The sequence below is a fragment of the Elaeis guineensis genome, chromosome 1, assembly GCF_000442705.2.
Source record: "Elaeis guineensis isolate ETL-2024a chromosome 1, EG11, whole genome shotgun sequence".
Classification (NCBI taxonomy): Eukaryota; Viridiplantae; Streptophyta; class Magnoliopsida; order Arecales; family Arecaceae; genus Elaeis; species Elaeis guineensis.
In genome coordinates this window covers 155,568,623-155,584,401 of record NC_025993.2, presented here as the reverse complement: position 1 = coordinate 155,584,401, position 15,779 = coordinate 155,568,623, and the positions used below count along the sequence as shown (strand labels likewise).

At 36.4% G+C, this 15,779-nt stretch overlaps 1 protein-coding gene across 1 annotated transcript; it reads left to right on the top strand.

Annotated features, from left to right (window-relative positions):
* Nucleotides 1–3,464: 3,464 nt before the first annotated feature.
* On the top strand, nt 3,465–15,137 carry LOC105039178 (rac-like GTP-binding protein 3). Its single transcript, XM_010915235.4, has 8 exons — nt 3,465–3,738; nt 3,885–3,972; nt 4,107–4,216; nt 4,312–4,375; nt 7,835–7,899; nt 7,999–8,064; nt 8,295–8,398; nt 14,740–15,137. The coding sequence occupies exons 1-8, from the start codon at nt 3,634–3,636 to the stop codon at nt 14,777–14,779; spliced, it is 642 nt and encodes a 213-aa protein (XP_010913537.1). The 5' UTR covers nt 3,465–3,633; the 3' UTR covers nt 14,780–15,137.
* Nucleotides 15,138–15,779: the final 642 nt, after the last annotated feature.

The window sequence follows — 15,779 nt, the reverse complement described above, 5'->3', positions numbered from 1 at the left end:
ATTACTCAAATAACACCTACGTAAAGACCAAGCAAATGGTGTGGCCGAAGCATTTGCAACTTAGTTGACTCTCAAATTGTGTCGTTGAATTGTGCCTAACCACTAGGGCTAAGCAAATAACCAAAACTTGAAGAAATCTATCCAATCCAACCCAATAAATATTGATTTTGGTCGGTTAAAAGACATAAATATGATGAAATCAGATTAGGATTTGTAAAAAAATCAGTTATTTACAGTCGGATTCAGTTCTTACACTTTTAATCTGTATGAAATCGAACACAATTGATGTAGTATTTCACAAACTCACTTTTATTTTGGGACAACATCGTTTAGACTTCAATACCTTATTCTAAAAGATACCACGTCATTCATTTGGATTTATGAAAATATTAATGTTGAATTATTGATGAAAATATATCAATTTGAGACAATATTAAAGTAAAAATTTTCAGATGTAGATACTTTCAGATGGATAAATCTTTTCTTTTCTATTTTGTTTTATATAGATTCAAAAATAAGTCCATAATTTATAACTTATAAGATTTAAATTTTTTTATATTAAATTGATAAAAAAAAATAAATAAGCTTAAGTGGATTAATATTGGATTTAAAATTAACATTGAGTCAACATTAAAATTCAAACCGACACAATCCATCCGAATTCGCTACAAACCGTTCACTTCGATTTCAAATGGTTTATACACGATAAATGGTCGACAACGGTTTGAATTTTCTTCAATCCGATTGGATTCGATCGGATGAAAATTTTTTCTTAATCCAATCGAATCCGACCCATATTCAGTCCTACCAACTACATTGGATTTGAATCTATTGGCATTGTTGATCTCTTAAAGTAGTACAAAATGAAACAAAGATACCAGAATTAAATGCATATGTATATGATCAAACAATTGAGGCCTCATATCTGAAACTTGGCTGCGTTTTAGCCGTCCACAGCAAGCCACGGAATGGACTACTAATCCACCATTACTTGTTCACTTTCAAACATATAATAATTATCATTAATAATGCGGGCTACCGACACCTCTTACGCTAGCGACGTGGGGCTTCAGATTACTCTCTGCAGACATCTGTTATGAGTAAAATGGGAAGTAATGATGCAGGGACAATGGAAATCGAGTTAATTAGTGGTGATTTGCAATTAATAATTCTTTGCATATGATCATGTCAAGGATGGGCCATGTTTTACATTTTATTATTATTATTATTATTATTTCCTTTATTTGGTGAAGCCCACCCATGTGATGCATTTAGACTAAAGGGTGAATTGTTAATTTCAGCAGGAGCCTGATCAAGCAGATGGGCTCATCTAATAAAAAAATACTTGGCCTATTTAGTGTGCATTAACTAAAATGCGTGATTAATACACTGAGATGTTGGATCTTTTTGTTGAAATTACAAATATTTCTCATTTTTTTTCCTGATTTTATTTGGAAGCAGGCTTTGCTAGTATAAGAATGTAAGTCTTCATCAACCGTGATTACAATCTAACTTGTATTGGATGTCTCCAATCTAAATGCTTTACGAGATGTACATGTGTGAATCCTTTAATCAATCTGGCGATCATCTCATCACCATGGGGCATCTTGATTAGGGTTGCAGACGTAGCTTTTGAGTAGCTCAGGTTTGACTGCTCATTTGAGCTTGACTCCATCAAAAAATGAGCTGAGCTCAAACATAATCCAGAGCTTGGCTCCTTACCAGTTTGATACGTGATATGGTTATAGACGACGATGAATAGATGGCCTTCATTTATACAGCATTCATGTGAAAGAGTTTGTTGGTGTCTTTTCAATTTAGTAAAGATATTAAAGATGTTCATGTGAAAGATATTCTCCTCAATTTAGTAAAGATATTCTTGCTAACAAACAAGAAATAGACCCAAAGACTATAAATGTTACAATTCATGTCTTCAAGATAAATTCTCGACCATTCGTATTTATAAATTATCCACCATACTTCCTGCATACATGAAAGATGCGCAAATGAGTATAATGAGAGACCAATTTGATGGACGGTGAGCACTTAACTAGGGTGAAAGAAATGGATGGTTGATTTCCCCTCAAACTGAATTAACAAGGATACTCTCGCTGGCCAACCAAAACCAAAATTTTATAGATTTCTGTATTAAGTAGCTTCTAGATAAAGCTCAATTTCTCCATGACTCATAATTCTTACTCACCAACCATAGTCCATCAATACATGAGTGATGGGTAAGTAGCTAATGAGACCGACCTAAACGGGTAGGGGACATTTAACTAAATGGAAGGAAACATGAATTGGATCACATCTGAAATAATTTCCCCCCATACCAATCTACCGTCATAATCTCAGTTGCTATATCATTATTGAATGAACAAGGCCTCCTGCAGTAAAAAGTGAGGTTTCTTCCAACCACCACTCATACATGAGAGTCATGAAAGATTATAATGGAAAAGCCATATGACAACCATTATGAAATACCCAATAGCCTAGTAATCTAATCAAGTTCCCAGAAAAAGCATGGTTTATGCTCTCTACAAAGAGGGAACCATTTTTTTTTTTTGCCCCCTTCATGTCCGCCATACCTGTTGGATTTTGGGATTTAGAAAGACGGTGTGCAAATGTTTGGTGCACCATACAACTTAAAATGCTACTTTCTAAGCTCAAATGTGACTCTTTAATTCGCTGTCAAAATAAAAAGAAATTTTCTCATCAAGTCCATTTAAAGTTATACTACAAAGAAGTTACACCATGTGGCATCCCCTGCCTAAGATGAGAAATCATTGCGTGGGCCGGATCTAGTGGATCAATCCAAATCTGGAGGCATATGTACGGTAGATAATAGATATATCTCATTTGATCCTGAATTATTTAAATATCGAGGGTAACATGGCGAGTAACTATTAGATTGATCCACTAGATGCCTAGATCTGGTCTATCTGATACATAAATGCTTAATAAAAGATCTCCAAGCTAACTAGGAGACAAAATTACCCATGTTAACTCCAAAACAAACATCCAAGGCCTACCTAGCATGTGGCAAGATCCATTCGTCTTTGATCTCAGGAGTACGGGAAAGTTACGACTTAGTAATTTGTAGCGGGATCACGGACCGTCCATCAATTACAATCCAATCGAGCCGCTATTGATAACTGCAACCAGCCGTGCATATCCCGCAAAAGATGGCAACATAGCCTGCAAGCTCGCTTCCAAACCAAGCTTCATCTCATTCACAGTATCTCATGCGTGGCTAATAAATATCACCACTTGTATTTATACCCTCTCTCTCTTTGTTTCAGTCGTACACCGAGGCCAATGCGAGCCACGGCCAAACAGAAACGAGGACTCTCCTCCCTCCCACTTTTTGGACTCATTGGTTGGGGGGGGGAGCAGAGAGGTGCATAAGAGAGAGAACCCATCTCTATCTCTCTATTGCCAGCAAAATAAAAGCTATGGGCAGTGAGAATCATGTGATCTAACACTCTCCTCCCCTTTTCAAAAGCGGCATCCCCCCACCCCTTCCTCTTTACTCCTCTCTCTCTTTATCTCATTCCTTTTCACTTTGTCCTCCCCTTCCTCCTCCCTCCCCATCCTTCTCTTCCTCCTTTCCTTCTTGGGTTTTAAGCAAAGATGTCTTCCAGTGCTTCCCGGTTCATCAAATGCGTCACCGTTGGCGACGGCGCCGTCGGGAAGACCTGCATGCTTATCTGCTACACCAGCAACAAGTTCCCGACTGTAATCTTTTTTTTTTTTCTATCTTCTTAGAAAGAAGAGTTCCTCTTCGGTGGCTCTTTCTCTTCAAAAAAAAAAAAAAAGAGTTCTTTTTTTTTTTTTTGGGGATTTCTCTCACTTGTTTGGATCCGGTTCTTGATCTCTTGTAGGACTACATTCCGACGGTGTTCGATAACTTCAGCGCCAATGTTGTTGTTGATGGAACCACTGTGAATTTAGGCCTCTGGGACACAGCGGGTAAAGATTTTCTTTTGTTGTTTGGTTGTGTCGAACAGAAATGTCGAACTGGGCACCCCTCTTCTCGCATCGCAGTTCCTTTTGCGCGAATGTCGGTTTCATTTGACGAGATTTTTTTTTTCAAACATGGATAGGGCAAGAGGATTACAATAGATTGAGGCCTCTGAGTTACCGAGGGGCGGACGTCTTTGTGCTGGCTTTCTCGCTGGTGAGCCGAGCGAGCTATGAAAATGTTCTGAAGAAGGTGTGCATGAGATCATGGATTTGCGCTGGTGGTTCGGTATTTCCTTTTATCTTAAGTTTGGGCAAAATAATGAGCTTATGTTTGGTGATCTTTAGTGGATACCTGAGCTTCAGCATTATGCGCCTGGAGTCCCTGTGGTGTTGGTCGGCACCAAATTAGGTATAGTGAAATGATAAAATAAGCATTCATGCATGTGCTTTGCTGCAGTCAATTGATAGTTTTCTATGTCTTTCCAGTTGTTATTCAGTGTTGATTCTCGTACTAATTTAATGTCTTTCAACTGAGCTGGCTGCCGGCAAGAATATTTGTTGTTCCGCATTAACTGATGCAGTCCATATTATCCTTCTCATGTGATGGATTCATCGAAACTCCTTTGGCCAGGAATTATATCTATATTAAATTGCTAAAGAGAGAAAACAAATGCCAGTACTGATTTCTCCAGCTGTCATAATTGAAAACTTTGTTTTGGACTCAATCCATGTTCTATTTGATAAAAAATCAACTGTATATGCTAGAACTCTTTCCGCCTTATGGTGATTGCTTGGTAATATGATATTACCATTCCTCTTTTTCATTTAGAACTTTCTGAGAAGCCGATATCTCAATTCCTTTAGGACATTATGTGTAGGTTAAAAAACACAAGTAATATGGAGTAAAAGAACAAAAATCCTTTCCAAATTAAGTTTTTCAGTTTGCTTATTTGGAATAAAAGACTGAGCTTTGTCATTTTGGCGGGATTATGGATTCAGGATTCTATGAATTGTCAGAATTATCTTCATAGTTGATATTTCATACGCTTATTCAGATTTTTCTTGCTTCCTCTTCTCCTTATTCTTCTATTAAAGCAATACCCAGGATTTGCATCTGGCCCTCCTAAAGGGCAAGCCCATGGGGTTAGGACTGAAAATAGGTCGATATTATCCGACCATATCCATTTTCAGTTCGGATTGGATTGGGTTAGCAATTTTTGAATCAGGATACATGTTCATGAATTTTTATGGATATGGTCCAGATTTTGAAGCTTGAAGGACAGAGCTAGTGTTCTTGGAATAAGTAGCCAATTGCTCAAGTGTTGAGGCAATATTCATTTTTGCTCTGTATTGACGTCTTATTATACTATTTTAAAACTTGTTCACATCATGAAAACAACATTTTTCATATTCCATTTATTATTTCTTTTTATGAAAATCAATCCTTTTCGCTATGATAAAAAATGATTTATGCTTTCCTTTTATGATATTTTCAGGAATTTGTGTTTAAAATATTAAAAAATATCAATACATATAACATTTTCTTAAATCTATCTATTTTTTTTACAAGTTCTCTGCAAAAATAGATAATTTTTATTATTTTATATTATATATTTATTTTAGAAAATAATTATTATGTGCTTTTAAAATATAGAGGCAATTGGATCAATGATCCATAACCTTGGCTAGGTAGATCTCCATGCAGGTTTAGTATGCACTAATCTTGGCTTGTTATTAACTTTGGTTAAAGCTTTTTTTCACACTCTATTTTTGGGTGTTCTACAAGGCTAACTAGGTGTCTATAAGGAACCATATGTTTGGGCCTTTTTTCCCCTAAAACATGGAGATTCCTTTTAAGGCTTTAAAATTTGTTTCATGTCGTTGTATTTTTTTTCTTTTTCCTTTTTTTTTTTGAAATTTTCTAGTTCTTGGTATTGGATGCATTTCTTGCATTTGATTAAATCTGCATGAATAGTTAGCCTTATTTCATTTCCATTTTATTTCTCAATTTTTTTCAAGCATAAATATATTGGTATAGTTAATTATTTTAAAAGTATAGACATGATGATGTTGGCCGAGGTGGTGATAATGGTGGCAAAGACAAAGGAGGCTATAATGATGATGTTTGTGGCAAGGAGGTTGCTAATGACGTGGCCATGATGGCAGTGGTGATGAGGGCATTGACGATGTAGTGGTGGCGGCGGCGATGATAGTGGTGGCAGTAACGGTAGGGCGAAAGTGGTGGGGTTGGCAACGGCAATGGTGGTGGCGGTGACGCTGGTGGTGGTGGTGGTGGAGATGATGGTGCCGATGGCAATAGTGGTTGTGGAGATGATGGTGCCGGTGGCAATAGTGGTGGTGGAAACGATGGTGGTGGTAGTGGTAGTGATGTTGGTGGAGATCACGACGGTGGTGATAAAGATATGAGTGTCTTATTTTTTGAAAGTAGTAACAGTAAGAATTTCTTTCTTTCATTTTTTCTTATATATAATGAAAATGACTTTAGAAATAGAAAAATAGAAACAATAGCTCCAAGCATTTTTTTTGCCTTGATTCTATGATTTTGTTCATGAAAATAAAAAATAAGAAATAAAAGCGATGCTGAATAGGTCCTTAATTTTAAAATTTTAGAAATTCCCTAGTCGACACGTGGATGAAATGCATCTGACTGAATCAAACTCATGTGCAATATATATCTGATTCAATTGGAAAAATACAGAACATGGGTCAAGTTTAAAAAATTGCCTTCTTAGCTCAAAAAGTGTCCGGTTTGGCCAACTTCCTTTTTAGCTTGAAACATGATGACAATGTAAATCTTTTTATTTTGACCGCCCCTACATTTCTGTTTGCAAATTGTTCTTTTTCCTTCACTATGCATAACAACTTTTTGTGCATTTGATTCCTTTTTCTTTTTTATTTTAAAGCTAATGTCATCAAGTAAGATTCCATAAGAAGATCTTTTGCCTTCTGTTGCTTATGATTACCAAAAAGATTGTGCCATGCTCTTGGGTTTAGGGAGCTGTTTCATCTTTTGGTGGTCGATAGTAACCGTCCTTCCATGAAAAATAATACCCATTGTTTTAGTTAATTATTCTTTGCTAGTTTCATATAACTTTTGCTGTCCCCTGACTTACTCAGGAAAAAGTCTTGAAAATGAAGGGAGAATGTAGGATTTGATAGTATGGGATTGCACCATCTCCAACACATATTATAAATGTAAACCCAGATTGACAACATTCTCCACAACTGATAAACAGAACTAGCGAACTGAAGTATTGAATCATTAGACAAAAATGTTTTTTGAAAAGCATCATAGGCAAGTCACTTCAGTTAGTTTCTTGGAAATTAATCTGCTGTTGAATCATACCTCTCATGCCTTTGTTGATGGAGAATATCCATATCAAGACTTTAATAGATGACCTCTTTAAAATCAGTCAAAATTAGTTTAACCATCTAGACCAGAAGAAATAGCTCTATTAAATCTTGTTATTCATAGGAGTTGAAGAAATTAAGCATAAAGCAGCTGAAAAGTAATTGATGTGGTATGGTTTTACAAACAAACTCTAGAAGGCCCTGACGAGGGGAGTTTTATACTTGTTTGTAACTGTTGAGAAAAATGCACAGAATGAGAATTCTTTCATAGATGTTGCTTTGAAATGAGAACCAGTCCTTGTTACAAGAAAATTGGATTGGTTAATCTTATTGAAAAGGAAAGAACCATGGAGAATAACCAGAACCAATGCCAGAAAAATGGAAGATGGCTTATCATATCTATGCTATCTATATGCACGCTTCCCCTTCATTCACATTGGATTTACTTTTTTTCTATTATTTAATTAATTAAAAAATACATTAATATTGTCTGCAGATCTTCGTGAAGATAAGCATTATCTGTCAGACCATCCTGGCATGATACCTGTTACTACTGCTCAGGTATCATATGTACATCCTTGTGAAGCATGTGACTTGATCTTCTGTATCATAAGATTGTGAAACAAGTAGTATTTTAATGGTCATGGTTCTTGATGTCAGGGAGAGGAACTCCGTAAGCAAATAGGTGCTGCAAATTATATAGAGTGTAGCTCAAAAACTCAACAGGTGATTCTGCATTGTTTTCTTATGAGTCATGTGATTCTTTCTTAAAAAAAGGGACTGAGGCTACAAATTTTAGTAATTATAGTAATTTAGCTTAGAATACAACTGCAAATATGATTCAGTAATCTCCTCCGATCAAAAGTGTTCTTATTCAACTGTGTAGTGTTACCTTTGTTTTCTTCTGGTTGTAATCAGCACATCTTGTCAAAACTTAAGGAATTCTCAATTTGCAGAATGTTAAAGCAGTGTTTGATTCTGCCATCAAGGTAGTTATTCAGCCTCCACAAAAACAGAAGGAAAAGAAGAAGAAAAAGCCACGACGTGGATGTTCACTATTGTCAGTAACTATGCTCCTTGCTCATGAAAATGAATCATCTCAGTCTTAAACTATATTCATATTTGGTGTCTTACAATATTGTTGCATATAGTATCTAAATCAGATATGCTTGGCCTGTAATTATGCAGACATTGTCTGTTGCATCTTCATGAGTAATAATTTTATTATAATCTGAGTTAAATTCCTAGTTTTACTTATTGGGATTTTCTAACTTTTTCACTGTGTTTCATCAAATTGCATCATGACCTTGTCACCATTGTTGTAGAAAATGCTACCTCTTAGTCTTCCAAGATCACAATGTTTTCCCTTATGATGACCTTATGTGTAAGTATCTATTCTCTCTCCCTCTCATGGATTCTTGACTGAAAGAGACTTTCTGCTTAAACATTTATTGTAGAGTTTTCTGATAATTAATCTTCAAGTCAAGCTTTTAGGATATTCTGGGTGTTCTCAAAGCTCTGCAGCTTTTGTTGTCCCTGGATTCATGTCATTTTGGATCACTGTAGTGATATTGCAAATCTTCACGTCCCTTGGCAATCTCATGTGTTGGGAATGATCCATCCCCACAGTAAGCAACCATAAGCAAGCCTGGGCTTCAATGAATGGGGCCTCATACACTTGGATTGCCCTTTTTTTTTTTGTTAATGTCCAGCATAAAGGGGGAACATCCCTTGGTGGAGAACCAGCCTATATTAAATGGAGGGAAAAGTTGGGGGAAGGTGCCACAAGATGCTTCTAGCACCAGGCTGGTGTTTTACAAAGTAACATATGAGAAGACAAACAAGCTTAAATAGGTTTTTATAAAAATGCCGAACTCCCCCGAAGATGATCTGCAAGTGGAAAGGGATTAATGGCACCTCGCCCCCATGGGAAGTTTCTAATAGGCATGTTTTGGTGGATTTAATAGCTTAAAGAAAAATGGCAATTTAGTAATGAGTTTGAGCTCTTCCATGTTAATGATTCTTATTTCATCTTCCAATTCCACATGAGAGTGTATGAACAAGGTCCTCATGCATGGGACCTTAGGTCTCTGCTGTTTAAGTTCTTCCCGCTGAATGCTTACGACCAATTTCTATGCTAAGGAGGCAACTATGAAACATGCCATGATCTGGATAAGACTTCCAGGGTTGCCAACAGGATATTGTGCTTAGAGGCTTGTTCTTCAAATTGCCATAATTGCAAGCACTCCATTATGATTTTATCCATGCACAAAAGATAGATTGAAGAGTTTCTCTGCTTGTGTTTGTGCGCCAAACGATATTATCAAAGCCTTTGGTCCTTGGAATCATCATCATTATGAAATCACAAGGGTTTTTGGCAACCTTTTGTATATGAGATGTTGTCATTTGTTGCTCTAAATGTGGGCCTTTATGGCTTGATACATGCACAAAAATGTAGATTGAAAAATTTGCTCACACTTGTGTTTAGATTGATATTATCAAGCCTTCTATTCTGGGTAGGGTTGTCAAACGAGTGAGGTGTTCATATGTAGCTTGTGTTTGGCTCGAAATTCAGCTTGACTTTTGCTCAATCGGTTAATAGATGAGCCCAGCTACAGATAAACTTAGCTTGCTCGAGCTTGACTTGATTAAACTCAAAATATACATATTGTATTATTATGTGTTATATTATTATATATTATATTATCTCATTTTTATATAGATACTTTATATTTATTCTTTTAAATTAATGCAGTTTATGTAAATAAAAGGTATTTTAAGTTTAAGGTTAAAATTAACTGAAACAATTAGCTCAAAGTCTATAAATGAACGAATTGAAAAATCTCATGCTCCTATCAAATCCCTCAAATGAGCTTTTCTGAATAGCTTCAATTTTGCTTGAAATTTCCTGAGCTGGCTTGAACTTGACTAGATTAGAAAAAGAGCTGAGCTTGAGCTAGGTCTAGGTTGCTTAAGCTTGGTTCATTTATAGCCTAGTTTGGGGACCGTCATCATTCCGAAGGAGAGAAATTCCTGACAACCTTTATATATGAAAAATGTTGCTATATATTGCTTTAAGTGCAGGAGAATTTGGCATAAGGTTTGAGGATTTTTTTTTTTTTTTTTTGGCATGGATGTTGAGAAAATTATAAATATAACCAATCTCTCTTCACTGAAAGATTGTAAGAAGAGTGATCAAGCCATGGCCACATTGGACCTTGATGCAAGTACCCTACCAGTACAGGCCATATTGAGTGCCCCCATGGCACATCTCTTGGTTTTGACACTTGACTCAAGGGGTGTACTGAGTATCAGTTCCCTGTGGGTTTGGTATTATATGTGCTGAATGGATTGGATGGTTCGGTATTTAAATCCTGGGACCTCAAATCTTCATTAAAAGAAATCCTAGAAAGATGATGCAGAGGGGACCTCCTTCAAGTGCATGTGCTTTTGCTTCCAACCCTAACTCAATCAACTTGATCCCCCCCCTAGCTAAGGGGTCAAGTCTCTCAACTCAACCAAGAGACTTGGAGTTAAAACAGGTTTATAAAGCCTCTTGTCCTAGAAATAGTCATAACAAAAACTCGAGTTCACTAGTTTAGTTCCACTCCAACTCAAATCAGGTCTTTTTATGCACTGATTCAAATGTAATGGCCATGAAGCTGTCCACACAACCCATGCAAGAGTGTGTGCAAATCACCTAATCAGATCAAGGATGGAAGTGATGCTAACTTAGCAAATTTAGGGGAACCAACTTTGTGGTGATTCAAATTATCAAGATGGGTTATGCTAGCAAGACGTACAACTATCCAAATCAAATGGGAACAAAATGGAGCTTATTCTGATGCAACCAAGGGATCAAAGAGAGTATTTATTGCTCTTATGCCCCAAAATGGTCATCAAAATTTGATGGCTAAAGTAAGAATAAGCCCATCAATGGAGATGTTTTAGCCAATAGTGGTGAAGATTTTATATTAAATAAGGAACTATATCCTGATATTACATGTAGATTTGCATGGAATTGGGATGTATGTGGAATTTTCTTTTGTAGCTGCGGAAGTGCTATTAAACCTTGTATTCATTAGCCAGCTGTGTGAACAACTTTTTTTGTCAAAAGAGCCAATAGCAAACAACAAAGTAAGGGGGGATTGAATCATTCACCTGAAATCTACATTAGTTTTTATTTCAATAGTTTCTTTGGGTGAGTCTTTAGTTGAGACTTCTGAATCCAAAGCTAAGACATTGTCGTTAACGTAGTTAATGAGGCTATTGCCCTTGACAAGGAGCAAGTGCCATGCAAGCTAGATTAACAAAGAGGTGATGCCACTTTATTTGTCTCAATTAAGAAGTGGACGTGCCATGAACATGGTGTTTACTATTTATTTGGGGTCACTGGGGTTCCCCTCTTTCAAGTGGCGCTACACAAACCATCTTGCTTCAAGACCATAATCCCTTGGAATATTTAAAACTCATTTTTGGCAACTTTGGTAAACTGTTGCATGGAGCAGGATTCACTATTTGCTACCATTGTAGTATGGTGCTTATGGTGGGTGTGATGAGCCTTTCACATGTTTTGAATCAATGTGCAGACTATCTTGCTAGCAAAATAGGTAGAAACTTTGGTGTACCGACTATCTTTGCGAGCAAAATAGGTAGAAATTTGGTTTCCTGACTTTTTGCTGAACAATTTCTGTACACACTTCCAAAATCTTGTTTATAGGATGTGTCAGATTGTAGTTGCTTACGAGTACAAAACCTTGACCTCTACCAGTCCCAATATTGGGTCAGGACCTTTTGAACCATACCCCACCATTTGTTGACCCTTGTAACCCAATTTGACCTATAGCCTAATCTATTTTGCGAATTTAATTATTGATTAGCCTAAACTATCCTATCAAACTCAGTCTTTGAACTCTTAATCATTCATTATCAAGATGAATTTAGCAATTCTAAAGTTTGAGTTCATGATTTTCATTCAAGATCATGTCAACCATAACAATGACCTTCCATATGCAAAAGAACTCTGGTCCGAGTGAAAAATGATATAACTTCGAATTGAAACTACCCTAAAAGAGCCAAATAGTTATAAAGTTTGATTTTCAAACGTATAATATCTTGACCTAAATAAAATTCTACCCTCATGACTTGAGTCAGGTTGAAGCTCTGACTCTGGTCCGAGTGAAAAATGATATAACTTCGAATTGAAACTACCCTAAAAGAGCCAAATAGTCATGAAGTTTAATTTATGATTTTCAAACATATACTATCTTGACCTAAACAAAACTCTACCCTCATGACTTGAGTCAGGTTGAAGCTCTGACAATACCCAACTCATTTAAAGTTCAGGTTTAAAAATTTGACCATATTTGACCCAAAATGAAAAACCCCTGGCCTGTACGCAGCCCAAATGGGGTCTGGTCTGGTCAGGTTTGGGTTGGTTCAATTTTTTGCCGCCCAAACTTTAGAGCAACTTGATAGGCTTGTTTATGAAAAAGTATTGCAGCCACATCTTTTGTAGTTTTAAATTTGATATTTTGGTTTGGCAACATGGTCATGGAGCATGGAGTTTCAAGTTTGTGTAACTCATAGTCAGTACAATTCCCTGCTGCTGTTGCCTGATCTGTCTGGTTCTGACATTTTTTGCTATTGATTAACTCTTCATCTACCTTCAACATTTTCTTTTCTACAATGGCATTGTGTTTGTCCTTATGACCTTTTTTTGCTAAAAAAGAAGTCTAAAAGTTGGGCCTCTTGAACCAGAGGAACTTGTTTTCTAGTATAATGCGCATTGATTTATCAGTTGGTTGATTTAAATTCACTGAGCATGTATATGTTCTATACCTCAGAGAATGGAGGATTTCAGTGTTCTTGAATATATTATCTGAAATGTATAATTAATTTATACAACCCACTTAAAATTAAATTGGCGAAAATGAAAATCTTAGATATTTTAGTTGCAAATCTGACCCAAAGTTTCTTTTCTGTTGTTTTTCTTTTTTCTGGCAAACCATATTTCTAACAGGAGAGAAACACTTGAGATGCGGATTTGGAATGTCTTTTCTTTTTTTGTTTTCTTTTGTTTTGTTTAGCAGAAGTAACATATTGGTTTTGGTCTATTTGGACCTATTGGTAAATAAATATATCATTGTGTGGTAACCCTATCAATTTCCTGCCGCACCTGATGCCTGCAATGTCATGCCGAATTGTCATCTCCACCTAGTTAATTACTACCTAAATATCATACTCCTTTGGCCATAAGCACAAAGATCTGTCTATGAGATGTAGGCTCAATTTCATATTTTAACAAGCTATGACCACGTAACCATGGGCCAAGTAATTCTGGGATCCCAAAACTTTACCAATAAATTTTCAACATCTTGTTCCCCATAGGTCTGACCAACTTGAAGTGGTGGCCTTACAAGTCAAAACAAATAGAATGCATGCTTTTTGACACCATAAACAAACATTTCCTTTTGATTCAATTAGATCTTGGCAGCAGTACATGGAAAAGGATGAAGTGGTCTGATTTGCCCCCCAAATCATTCTTGACTCATCCAAACTTTTCTTTGGTTTCAACATCATAAACGGATTTTTCTGATGATTATTTTCTTTCGTTACACTTTCTGTATTAAGTTAACAAATGCCGCTAAGTGCTTTGAGAGTTGTCACCTGGGAAAATTGCTTCCTGAATATCTTGTCCATCCAAGGAATCCCCGAATAAATCTAGATCATTCCACAAGAAATATCTAGCTAAACTATGTTGCCTAATGGAGCCAATTCGGTAATTTATTTAAGAAATTCCTTAGACACTAGTGCATCATATAACCAAACTTACTAAAAAAATCAATGTTGGACTATGTGAGGCTTTTTATGGCTTTGTGGGCATTGATTAGATTCCAGTGTGTGAAACTCAGGTTGAGAAGTTGCTTGGCTAGGAATGAATTATATTTTTGATGCTAAATATATAGGCGGCGGTACCAATAAGTTTCTCCACTCAAATTTTTCTCCTGAATATAAAGTAAATGTATTTGCTATAGTGGATTGCATGAATCCTAATTTGAATTCCTTAAAGATTGTGTTTCTTGTTTGTGCGAGATGTTGCCCTTTTTCGGACCCTTTCTTGAGCCCTATATGCTGCTCTTGCTTTGAAAGCATGTTTGGTAAGACAAAACCTTGAGAACTTGGAAGCATAATAAGGACCAGCACTACTCTTAGTCAAGCACTGTTTCAGGCTTCATCACAGTGTTCTTTATCTGAAATGTGACTCATGTTATGGCCATGCAGAATAGATTAAATGAGTTGCTTTCAGGATTTGATACTGGTGCTGAAAGAATAACATGCAAAACACTTGGTATCTTTGAAAGAATGTGCATTTAAACAAATTTCTTGTTGCAACTGCAGGAATATACTTTGTGGGAGGAAACTTGTGTGCTTTAAATAAAGGGCACTCCAAGTAGCACATAGTAGAGTTCCCTCACAGATGATACTATGCTGACGTCTGGCCCAAGAGTGCATCAGGTTTGGGTTCATGGTGCAGTTGCTCTTGGGATCTGTATAGTGTCTACCAGCTGTATCAGAAAGTAAACGAATCAGTTTGTTCATAGTGAAACAAGAAAATAAGTGTTCTTTTATGGACAGAGTATGTTTTTTCTTAGTGTCATTTTCATTTAATGTCAACTTTGTTTGATTCAGGAAGCTTCCCCAGGTCCATTAAATGATAAGTCTGTTGTTTAGTAATTGTCACATTGCAATAGTGTAAAAATGTCGGGAATTAACAAGAAGCTGCCTCTGCTTTGCCATGTGATGTACAAAACCGCTTTTCTGGTGTTCTGTTGCTATCACCCGGTACGGCGGTGTGGACTCTCTGCTTAGAGAATTGGATGTCTACGCTTGGTCATGTGAATTTTAAATTTTCTTTAGAGCTTATTACTTTTGATGTACTGAGAAATAGAGGGACTAATGCATCTCTTGTGGTGGTGGGTGTCTGCTACATTTTCTTTAAGCGGTGCATAAAAACCTTAAATAGCTTTGTTTTGTACATTTGCGAGTTTTGCAGGACATACCTGTTGGTTTCAGGCACATGCAGTGGCTAAAGATTTCGGATGGCGGTAGTTCTTTTTCTTGGTAACTAGAAATGTATTTAAATAAAGGTCCTAAAATATTATTTTTTGACATATTTTTATTATTCTTTTTCTATATTTAGATCTACATATCTCTATTTATAGATTTTTTATATATCCTCTTGAGTATTGAAAAATAAAATCTTTCTCTCCACATTCATCAAGGTATCGGAGCTCTCAGATTTTGATTCATAAATTTTTTTCACTGCCTCCCCATTATCCGATCCTATGCTTAATCCCTCCTCTCTAACCCATCAATACCAAAACACTACATCCCTAAATCCAATCCCTAATCTCCCTTAATTCTTTCTCCTTAATCTC